At 35.7% G+C, this 12,170-nt stretch overlaps 1 protein-coding gene across 1 annotated transcript in view; it reads right to left on the reverse strand.

Moving 5' to 3' along the window:
* Nucleotides 1-1,666: 1,666 nt before the first annotated feature.
* LOC134839865 (low-density lipoprotein receptor-related protein 2-like) overlaps nucleotides 1,667-12,170 on the reverse strand; it is a 213,029-nt gene continuing 202,525 nt past the window's right edge. The window contains exons 2-6 of the mRNA XM_063855493.1: nucleotides 10,847-10,998; nucleotides 6,087-6,222; nucleotides 5,583-5,761; nucleotides 2,992-3,239; nucleotides 1,667-1,679 (exon numbers count right to left, since the gene is read on the reverse strand). Coding sequence (XP_063711563.1) covers nucleotides 1,667-1,679; nucleotides 2,992-3,239; nucleotides 5,583-5,761; nucleotides 6,087-6,222; nucleotides 10,847-10,998 — 728 coding nt within the window. The remainder of the gene's footprint in view (nucleotides 1,680-2,991; nucleotides 3,240-5,582; nucleotides 5,762-6,086; nucleotides 6,223-10,846; nucleotides 10,999-12,170) is intronic.

Raw genomic sequence — 12,170 nt, forward strand, 5'->3', positions numbered from 1 at the left:
ATTTTTAATAAGAGGTACTCAAGGGTGAGTAACTCTTCAAAATAACCGAACTAAAACAAAATGCTTTTGTGAAAACAACTAACTAAATTCATGATTAAAAAACCAAACTAATAAAAATTTTATAAAATGTAAATCATAGCTTGCAGTATATAGATCAACACACAACAACAAAGACGAACATCCAGAGACAAAATGATCCCGTTACACTCGAACAAGAATGGCTAACCACAACCGATATGCCGTCCACAATCACAACTCAAAGGATTTAGAGTACGACTTGACTTCGCAGAAAAGGACTTCATTGAACTAGACCAATGACCCCCTCGATGTTCAAGTATACGTACAGATCCGAGTTACAAGGCATCCCTTCCACACACAATCTCCACGCCATTCCCAGACGAGGTTGAACACAAAACAAGTTCTCTACATAATACAGAAAAACCCGTCATAGCAAACCATTTTGAAATCAGATTGATTTCATTGGGAAACACAGTCGTTGTCACAAGACGACACAACGATTGATGTCCCTAACTCCAGCGTCCTGGAACTTCTCTAACAAGAGGAACCGGACAAGAATACGATGTTCGCCAAATACCAACGTTCATCATCCATCCTTTGAATTGCAGAAAGATAATTCTAAAAAACTCTGTAAAACCCGGATGGGTGGAACCTGATCTAAACTATATTTTATGATTGGATAAATTAGATATTTTACCACTGTAAAGTATTTAATATTAACCAATCATGATCCATCTAACTAACAACCCACTTATTTGTAAGTGCTGAAATTACTTGTAATTTCAGCACCAGAGAGATTTGAATTTAACTTTGAAATTAGTTGTCTCTCCAAGAGAACTTCAGCAGCCGCAACAAACCAGTATACCCTAGATCGATTGAGCCTAGCAGAGACTAGTTAAACACCCTGAGACTAGAAAGTATAAGAGTAAGATTAGGATCGGTATTAGACTAAGAAGTTGCACGAATCTATCCGGCCGAAAATAAGATAGCGTGACGAGCAGACGGTGTACCCTATCCGAAATTACTCTATGAGTTAACCACATCGGTCCTAACTCACCATTCTGATCATATATTATGGTATCTGATTATCATGGGGGAAAAACTGAAGCACCACCCGAATACCATTTTACGTGACCAAGTGAATTGCTTTAATTTAATTTGGAATGATTATTTAAGTGCGCTGGAAAATTGATTATTTTTCCGCCCACAAAAGTTGTGCTTACGGATGGATCGTCATAGATCAGTACATAAAATCGCGCATAATTTAGCCCGGCAAAGTGACAAACAATCAACTTTCAGATCATCAAAATTTTATTAAATTCAATCGCAGGGTTGTACATTTGAGGTCAGGGCGATGAAAAAAAATGCAGAATGGCCAAACAAAATTTCACTACTCGCAAGCTCGCAACTTGAAATTACCGTATTTATTTGTATTAGAAAAAAGGCATCTAAAACAAGACTGTCGCTTGCTGGTCTCATTACAGTTCTGTCTGTCCGAATGCCTCCTAAACTGTTTGGGATATTTCTTGATAGAAGAGAAATCCAAAATTTTGAATAATTACCCTCTTTCTTTTTTGCTTGCACGTCCAATATCACGTACCAAATGTAACAAGACTCCTCGTATTAGAACGAAAGCTACAATTTACCTTTAGGCTATCTGTCTGCACACAAATTTAGTCAAATATTTCAATAAAACTTTTTGAAAATCTTTCCCGTCATGCAGAGTAAAAAGTGACTCAATTATGTACTTCCTTCACTTAAGTAAAGTAAAAAAAAAAGGATATAAGGAGCATCTACTCTACCAAAACCTTATTGGGATGAATTAAAGTGGCAAAATTCAATTTGAAAAAGACTTCTGAGCCGGAATAATGAACCTTACTCGCTCCGCGTTAATGATAGGCAAGATACTTTTTATTTGAAATTAGCGCATTTATATTTTTCAGATTGTATACAAAAAAACTTCGAAAGGTTTAATTAAGTCGCAAATAATCTGAATAAAAAACCACTGTTTTGAGTCTTCAACGAAATTAATGAAACTAATCAGCTCAACTCAATTAAACTTGGAAGAATGTTCAGCTCAAACTATTGCGCCACGCTTGAACACTTGCGTGAAAAACGAAAAAAATATAAATTAAGGATGGCCGGTAAGAATTTTGTGACCATATTGCTAAGAAAAACTATTTAGAAAATTTTTCTTTACTTTCCACATGAGTGTCGCTTTTTGTGCGTGGTGTGATAAAAAGATCTGAAGAAAGCCTAGAACTTAAGTATATTTGGCATTCAGTTTTTTTAGACAACGGGACATCTTTTGAAACATGTGTGTTGTAGTTTTTTGTTCCGACCATTGAAAATGGGGAGGAACTTCGTATCCGGGTGCTCAGTTTTTTCTTTTTTCCCCATGATAATCAGGTAGCACAATAAATAATCAGAATAGGTTGAGTGATATATCATATTAAAGCCGTTTTATTCGGGATTCGAACGACATTGAAAAATTTCCAAAAATTTTTCTCAGCGTCGAGAAAGACCCGATGAAATTTTTCATTTTTGGTCTGAATTCGAGCTTCTGACCAAAAATGAAAAATTTCATCGGGTCTTTCTCGACGCTGAGAAAAATTTTTGGAAATTTTTCAATGTCGTTCGAATCCTGAATAAAAGGGCTTTAATATGATATATCACTCAACCTATTCTGATTATTTATTGTGCTACCTGATTATCATGGGGAAAAAAAGAAAAAACTGAGCACCCGGATACGAAGTTCCTCCCCATTTTCAATGGTCGGAACAAAAAACTACAACACACGTTTTCAATGGTTGGCACAAAAGGAAGAATTTTAAACTTATCTTTGAGATCGCGTTAAGTATCCTGAACATCTTTTCTTTTCAACGTGATAGCAATGAGCAATAGGTTGTGATAAGCAAGCACATAATTGATTTAAAAAAACTCTTGCAATGTGGGAGTGGAAAAGAGACATACTTTTCAATTGGGTCTACAGCCACACCCGACGGATGGAACAACTCGTGGGCCACCACAGTGCTTGACTGATCATAATGGGGTCCCGATATGACCAAAATTTGACCGAGTGCCTTGTCGACTAGGTACAGATTATCGGCAATCCAGTCATAAGCCATCTGTCCCGCATCTTTGAAGTATACATTGCCAAGAGGTCTCGCTACCCATGGGTTGTCTGCAAAAGAGTGGGCGAACAGTTTTCCATATCGCTCCTGAAACAATTGCAGAAATTGATGCGAGTCAAGAATTTCAAGTCAAGAAAAAAAGCGTCTATAACGACGAAAAACCCCGTTATATTCTCGGTCTGCTTCGGACGATTTATGAGTTGTTTCCAAGTAGCGTTTTCTGAGAATCATCGTCTAAAAAATATCTCGTCTATAAAATATCTTATCAAGCTGTAATTTTTTGTAACGAACCACTCTTTTTTTGCTTGGAAATCGCAATTCTCAATCTAATTCTTTGGGAAATCGCAATTTTGGGAACTCAATCTAATTCTTTTTCAAAGTTCTGCTGTTAACAACAATCTCAATCAGTTTGATGCATTAGCATGCCAGTGTCTGTCCGATAATTGGACAAACATATCAAATGAGATTTTCTGGGACCCCTCATCTCCTGGTTTTCATCTTGTTTATTTTCGTTCTCCTTTTTCACTTTTTCTAGCGAGAATTTGAATTTGAATTTAGATACAATTTAGAGAACATCAATGAACTAACAAACTGCATCAGGGTTACTCTACGGGCAGTACAGCGCAACTGGCAGTAACCCGATGAAAGCCTAGGTAAATAAGTGAAAACAAAAAGAGAGTTATTAGAGTTGCATCCTTGGATACCACATATAATCATCCTATTAGCATGAAGAAACTGTTTGTTCATAGAGGTTCCACTCGACAGGCAAACTTGCCTTTTCGAAATCCTCTCAAGATATGCAGTTAAAATTAGCTGAAATTCAATTTTCTTATTATTATTGCGGACTGACTTTTTGAAAAGTCTCTTTGAAAAGACTCTTTGAAAAGACTCTTTGAAAAGAGTAATTAACTGATTGATTGAAAAAAATGAACTACAATAGATGCCATAAAGTGTAAATTAGACACACTCAGTGATTTTCGTTTAAAAAACAGAAAATCAAAAAAATTCATCATTTTATATTGTCTATTTAAGTGGACATCACTGGTGTCGGATATTTCTACTTCAAATGCATGCTTGATACAATATTGAGTGACAAAATTAAAACATGCAACGAGGGGGAAGTATTTACACTCACTGATTCTGATATAGAAAAGAAAAAAATCGTTAAGCGTGTCAAAGCAGGGATGTACCTGCACAGGCTAATTTTTTGACCATCATTGATTTTTTTTTTCTATCTCAGATCAGCAAAGACACACAAAGCAGTATATGATGAATACCACTGAGCAGGTTCTTTTTGCAAAATATTAGATTGTTACCAAAAAACCTAGACGACTTTCAAGTTAGCCTAACTCAACTAAATTATTTGCCTAGCGTTATATGTTGCACCGAAACCTGGCTTTCACCAAACCAGAATTTCAATATTTTGAAAGGTAAGTTAGAAACAGTCAGTGATTTTTCTTTAAAAAAACAGAAAATCAAAAAAAATGATTAATTTATATTGTCTACCCGGGTTGACCTCCATACACCGAAAATGCTTATCATACAATTCCATACAACAAAAGTCATTATCATACAATTCCATACATCAAGTGTATAGAGAAAATGCTTGCCATACAATTTTCATACATTTTCGAAAAACAATAGAAAAAAAATTAAACCATTTCTGCGGCTTCTTGAGAACAGTTGAACAGTTTAATATTTTGTGTGCATAACGTAGTCCTGGATACGATAAAATTGGCTTTTATTTTCTTTTCACTTAATTTTTTTCTTTCAAAAACGCTGAAAATTCCTCTTTCTTTTGTATGGAAGTTGATGTACGCCTTGATCAATGTCTGATAATTTGAAAATTCAAAAATTTAATAAAATCATCATTAAAAAAGTTTGCCAAAAAATATAAGTTTGTTACTTTTGTTATATCAATTGTGAAAGACAGCCTAATTCAGGTCGTTTTCTATGCATTGTAAATGCAAGACCGTCCAACCTTTGTTGCTTTGCGTAACCAAGGTCTTTGTCACTTGTGCTCGGTTGAAAACACAACCGAAAATTTGTCAGAAAAAAATGTAGCAACAAAAACCAACTTTTTGGTTTATGGAGAAAATCCCTATCATACAATTTCCATTTCTGGAAAAATGTTTATCATAAAGTTTTCATACAATTATCTGTACGTATGGAATTGTATGGAGTTGTATGAAAAGAAATTTCCCATTTATGAGAATTGTATGATAAGCATTTTTGGTCAACCCGGGTATTTAAATGGACATCACTGGCTTCAAATGCATGCTTGATACAAAATTGGGTGACAAAACTAAAACATGCAAAAAAGGGGAAATATTTACATTCCACTCATTATACTCCCATATGTTTACAAGAGATACAAAATGTACATGCAAGGAGGGACCAATAACTCAGTAATTATCATATGTAACTAACCAATCTGCCGGGGTTGTGAGCGTAGAACACCATCTGTCTAGTTGGAGAGGCAGCCAGAGAGACGACAGTGTCATCGGAACTAGACCTGATTGAGAATCCAACGTCAGACACTCTGGACATGGATCCCACAGTCCAGGCCCTCAAGTCAAACCCATCCACGCCCACGACCTTCACTGATTCTGAAATAGAAAAGAATAAAATCTTTAAGCGTGTCAAAGCAGGGATGTACCTGCACATGCTAATTAGTCTGTTCATTAGTCTGTTAACAGCTGCACCAGACTCACAGCGCAGAAAAAAAAGATTAAATTGGAAATAGAGACGAATCATGTCTATGCAACGAACACCCTCAAATCCCCATCTAGTTGGTTCCCTTCTTTCTACTGCCTAAATAACTGAGGTAAAATATTATAAGCCTAAATTGAATGCAGAGTGGTCATAAAACGTAAAAGGTTTCGGCAAAATTTGAGAGCTTGCTCTTTGAAGCATCAGGATTTCAAGATATACCTTGAGTAGTAGGGATGGCACACTGGCCAGTGACGTCATTCTTCACAGACCCCTCCGGACACGTGCAGCTGTCTGGGAAGCGGACATCCCAATCACAGCCCAGATTACAAGCACCCCACTGCTCACATGGCGACACCTGAATGCAATCGTTGCATAAATAAAAAGCTCAAATTTAGACGTGCTTTGTGTGAACTTGAAATTTGAGAGGAAGTTTTCACGCACTTTTTTGCAACGGTAGGGGTTACCATTATGTTAACTGCCTCGAGTTTTCATCTGCTATTAAACTTAGAACACAGGCGAAGAGAAATTCCGTACCACATAAAGGATAAAAAATACAAACAAAAACAATTGGATTGTTTCAAAGAAGCAAGAACTGAAATGGTAAACGTTTTCCACGTGACTTAGTAGCCTTAAGCTGATTCTTTTTTTGCCAAAAATAATCAACCGTAGAAGACGCACGAACGGCTGTTCCGCTCTTTAATGCAAACCACAGGAAACTTTTGATATGCTTTTAAATTAAGAAAACAAATGCGAAACGGAGCTTCGTCCCTTTTGCGATACAACAAAAAAATAGCGCGGCAAATTAGCCGACAGAAAATGAGAGAAATATCTTTAAATGTAGCATCAAATGCTAAAAAAATGTATATTAAAAAAAATGTGCGTTAAAACGCGTTAAAATAGCTTTCAGTCAAAATTTGTTAAGCGGTAACCAAGGCTTCATCACTGGGGTAAACGCGGATGAGAGAAAAAAACATACCCATGACAAAATTTCATCTGCAAGTTTTTCTCGCGATTTGAACGCCAATTGAAGCGCACACGCATACCAAACTACAGTGCTGATTTAAATTAAACGGATAAAACGCGTTAAAATTGAAATTTAAAACGCGTTTTTCTCAAATTGGGTTGAGTTTAGGTGAAAACTTATGAAGAAAAAATTTGCTTAAAATTTTAGCAGAATTAATATGGAGTACTTTGTTTTGCAAAATTCTGGCCCAAAATTTTACCCAAAAATGGGTCATTTTGGCTTTTCTTAGTTAATCAAAAATTACGCCCAAAAAACCAAGTCGATCACAGACATAATTATATTAAAGTAAGCCCCATACGTAGCCCAACAATTTTTAAGAGGGGTGTATTCTCCAAAACATTGTATAAGTTAATTTATTTTTGTTTGACAGACAAAAAAGGTCGTTTTTATTATATAAAATACCAACTTTTTATTTAAAAACAATTTTTAAACGGTTTGCAAACTTTTTTAAAGAAAATATCCTTCTTAAAGTTTGTTGGGCTACGTAAGGGGCTCACTTTGATATAATTATGTCTGTGATCCACTTGGTTTTTTGGGCGTAATATTTGATTAACTAAGAAAATCCAAAATGCCCCATTTTTGGGGTAAAATTTTGGGCCAGAATTTTGCGAAACAAAGTACGCCGTATTAATTCTGCTGAAATTTTAAGCAACTTTTGTCGACATAAGTTTTCACCTAAACGCAACCTAATTTGAGAAAAACGCGTTTTATATTTCAAGTTTAACGCGTTTTGTCCGGTTAATTTAAATCAGCTCTGTATTTCTGCCCTTCATAGAAAGCAATGTGAGGCGACTGAACCAATGTAACACCACAGAACTAAATTTTTTCAAGGCAATTTTTGAATTAACACAAATTGTAGTCACTTTTTTAGGACGAAAAAAAATTGCCAGCAAAAAAAAAACAAAATAAAAACAGAAACTATACAAATCTGAAGCTGATAACCAACAAAAACAGAAAAAAATCAAAATGACTAACTTAAGTTAGAAGAAAACGCCATCGGAAAACCAGCCGACAAAAAAAAGCAAACGAGTGATTGTCAGACAATCAAAATTTTCCAAGAAGCAAAAAATAAAACAGTGCCTGTCAGGATTTGCACTCCGGACATTTTTCGTCCCAAGCATGTGCTTGAAATTTTGTGTGTACGCTGAACGAGCAAAACTTGTAGCAGGAATTTTTTCTGCCAAAAAAACAAGACTGCTCGTATCAGGGCGAATACCTGAATGTTCCGACTTTAAGGTATATGGAGCAGTGAGAAAAAAAAATAATGTTACAAAATAGAATGATTTTTTTCTTCTTAATTTGAGATTTTTTGTAAAAAAATCTTCAAACGCCATATAAATTAGAAAACGATAGATTTCGCTCCTTGTAACGTATCATTTATGGCAAATAGCTTCCTTTAACCAATTTGGAACGATTTCTAAGACGGATTAAATCTCCGCTTACTCGTTAATAGCGCGAAATATATCGCGCGTTAATTGTCCTAATTTGGCAAAAATTGGCTATGTTTAAACAACTAAAATTTTACCAAAGATGATCAACGGTGACATATCTTTTCACGTTAAGCTCGGGACAACAATACCTTTTGATTGATACTTACAAATCCCGTCAAAATGGCTGATGAAAAAGTCAAAATTTGTCTGAAGAAAAAACCACCTCCAACACAAATATTTCGTTACTTTCGTTACGAAATCCGGAACAATAACAATTGTCTAAATTTGAAAAACCTTTTCTGTAGCTATACGAATTCTTCCAAAGCAAGTACTTATCGTCTAACATATTTTTGCACATGTTATCTAATTCAAAAAGCTTTAAAACTTGTTCACAGTTGAATTTCGGGCTTTTGACTTCTGATTCAAACAAAGCGATTTAAATAGGCCTGTTTTTTCAGTCAAGCAATATCCAATTTTTAAATTAAGCGTTTTTAAAATTTGTTCATCGAAATTAAAATACAGTTATTTTCACTTCTCAGGTAAAATTTCAGGGAGATTACTGACGAGAACATCTTGATATTGAGTAAGTGTCAATGGAATGGAAATCAAGTGGAGAAAATGTTTTTTTTAATTATTAAGGGTTGAATGGAATCTCGAGTCAAATCTGCTACAAAAAACATATACTGGAATTGATTTAAGAGAAAAACTTTCTAAAATTTATTCATTCGTAGCAAGGGTGCACTTAAATCTCAAAGCATCAAAGGAACCCAACGGAATTTGTAATTTACAACAGGCAACTTCATGAAAATAACTTCTTACTTCCACAGAAATCATTTAGTAATTTTTTTCAAGTATATTGTGCTTTTAGTCTAAGATTCGAGCACTTTAGTTCATGATTCGACCCATTATTGTTTTCCACACAAATCAGATACTACAAAATCATTAGGCTGAGTTGAATGAAATATCATAATAAAATTCTTTCAGCCAAAAAAAAATCTAAAAAATTTCCCCAGTGTCGAGAAAAACCGGTTTGAAATTTTTGACGTTTTGTCCTGTTTCGAGCGACAATAGCTAGTGACCAGGCTAATTTATGCGTATTTTAGGCCGTTTACAATTGCCTAATTATGCTTTACTTTAATTCACTCGAGTATAATTAGTTTCTGGGGATGTTTAATGCTATTTTGATAATAAAAAACTTTAAAAAATTCAGTAAATTTCTGCAAAATGTTTTTTTTTTAATTTTTTTTTAAATTTTTTTTTAAAAATTTTTCATTGTTTCTCTAGTCTTTTTTCTTCAAATACTGTTGTCTGGTTGTTTGCCTATTCTACGATGACTGTTGAATATTTCTAATTCAAAGCTTTATGTCAGATCTTCTTATGGCACCACGCAAAAAAATAAATTTTTGAAAAAAAAAAATTTTTTTTTTTGGTAGATTTTGACAGACGATGGTCGCAACATTTTGTGGTACTTTTGCACAGTAACTGGCTATCCTTTTTAATTACTTAAAATGGTTTTTTTACCTGTGCCAAATGGTGCCGTAGTTATTATCATATGTGCCGTTAATTACTTTAACTCTGTGGCTTTCTTTTAAACAAAAATCAAATTAGTGTAAGAGTTCAGTTGGTTTTGAAAACCAATGGATATTTTAGGGGAGTTGAAAATTCCGTTCCATTTATTTAAAATTTCAGTAAAGTACATGCTTTTACGAGTAATGAACGTAGTGGAGACTCTTATATAGGTCTTGGTAACTTTTTTTTCAGGAGAAGTCTTAAAAGTCTCTCATAACTACAGATGTGCATTCATACATATTGATGCATTTATGAATGCACTGAAGTATGTATGCACTTTTTGAGTTCGAATGAAATTCATCTGCTGAAGTTAACGTAAACACTATTCTCTAAATACGAACGTGAAAATGGCGCGAAAAGTGAATGATTTCTAGATTCGAAAGAGGAATTTAATTATTAGATTTCCAGCAGAATAAAAAATTACCTTTTATTCTGGTTTTCTCTAGTTGGGTTCATGTTATCGAAAAAGTGTCAATCATAAATTGTTCTAGAAATTCAAAGAGCTTAAATGGCATCTATTTTTTTCTTTGAAATTCGAAAGTTGAGATTTTTTCAAGAAAGTCAGTGTTTTTTTATATGCTCACTTGCGTTCATTACTCTTTTCCAATCTTCGATTGGGTATGTTTCAAAATTGCAAATTTGAGTGACCAAAACGTGAAATAGCGAAGCTTCCAACTCCATTCTTTTACATGGGCATGCTCATGGACGTACATGCTAATAGGACGGTTCCCATGCAAAGTTATCATCGTTTCGAGAAGTATCGACATGATTTTTTCTTTTAAAATCCCCCTGTACTGAAGTTTTTTGTCGGCCACACATGATAGCTACTCAAGAATAGTAAGAGTTAACCGTAACAAGTGTTTAATCATAATTTCAAAAGAGACTTTAACGAAAATGGAAAGGTTAGCAACGCGAAACTTGAAAGTTACAGAACAGTCCGATGGTCTGGTATTCACCTGCTTATCGGAGCATCCGACTCCGTGTGGTGCGTACAGTCCATAATCACCACAGAGACACACTTTCTTCCCTCCTAGCAGGACACAAGTATGGTTTGCGTCTTCGGTAGGTAGAGATAGACTCTCACACCAGCTGACATCACAAGTGGCAACTAAAATGAAGACTCTGAAACTGTGACCGTTTTCAAGCTGCCTGGCTTTCTCTGTTTTTCGTCAAAAAATTTACGAGTTTTGTGTCAACCAAAAGCAAAAAAAAGCCGCCTGCAAACATTTTTCAGAGCTCAATCAGCAGGGGCGGATCTAGGATTTTCTCGAGGGGGGGGGGGGGCGGATTTTCAAAAAATTTCGAAAACTTTGTCGACATTTTTTTAAGGTCGAGCGAATTGATTTTCCGAGCTCTCCCAAAGCCCTAAAAAGACCCAGTTTTGGTCAAATTTTCTGCGCCGCAGGCACAATTTTGAAAAACGGGCCAAAAAAGGCGTTTTTAGGCACTTTTTAGACAATTTCGACCAAAAAAAAATTGTGTTTTTTTTGGCGCGCGCTCCCCCCTCAAAGTAAGTATATCTTGGCGCCGAAGGCGCCTTTAGAAAATTTGTAGGGTCCGTCACCAAATATGGATATCTCAAAATAGTACAAAGGGGGACCCTTTGGGTCGGCAGGGGGTCGAATCCCTGAGGGGGTAGGGGCGTCCACCCCCCCCCCCCCCTTGAATCCGCCCCTGACTATCAGAGTTTTTCAGCCGTATAAAGTTATAGTTATCAAAATGATGTAAGCATACATGGTAACACTTAGTAGCGGACTACGGAGTGAAAGCGGGGGGGGGGGGGGTATGTCTTTCCCTCAGGGATTACCCAAAGCCCCCTTTGATAAAAATTTAAGATAACCATTTTTGTTTGACCGCTAGTGCGAATCGCAACGAGCAGGATTCGAACCTGCGCGTGGAGATCACATCTGATTTCTAGTCAGACACCATAGCACCTCGTCCATGGCTGCGCCGAATGATGGAAAATCAACAAAAAATAGCTATTGTATTCCAAGATAAATGTATATGTTAATTTTAAAATTTTGGTTCAACTCGACAGCTTTTTTTCTCGAAAGCAGATATCAAAAACTGCATTAGCTCAAAATTCGAGACAAATCTTGGCGAAAAATACTTTTTGAGTCATCGAAAAATCAGCTTCTCTTGCTAGTACGTATCGCATCAAGCAGGATTCAAACCTGGGCGTGAAGATCACATCTGATGTCTAGCCAGACGCCTTACCCACTCGGCCATGGCTGCGCCGAATGATGGGAAAATCAACAAAAACTAGGTATTCTTTTCCAA

This window comes from Symsagittifera roscoffensis, chromosome 1, assembly GCF_963678635.1.
Source record: "Symsagittifera roscoffensis chromosome 1, txSymRosc1.1, whole genome shotgun sequence".
NCBI lineage: Eukaryota > Metazoa > Xenacoelomorpha > Acoela > Convolutidae > Symsagittifera > Symsagittifera roscoffensis.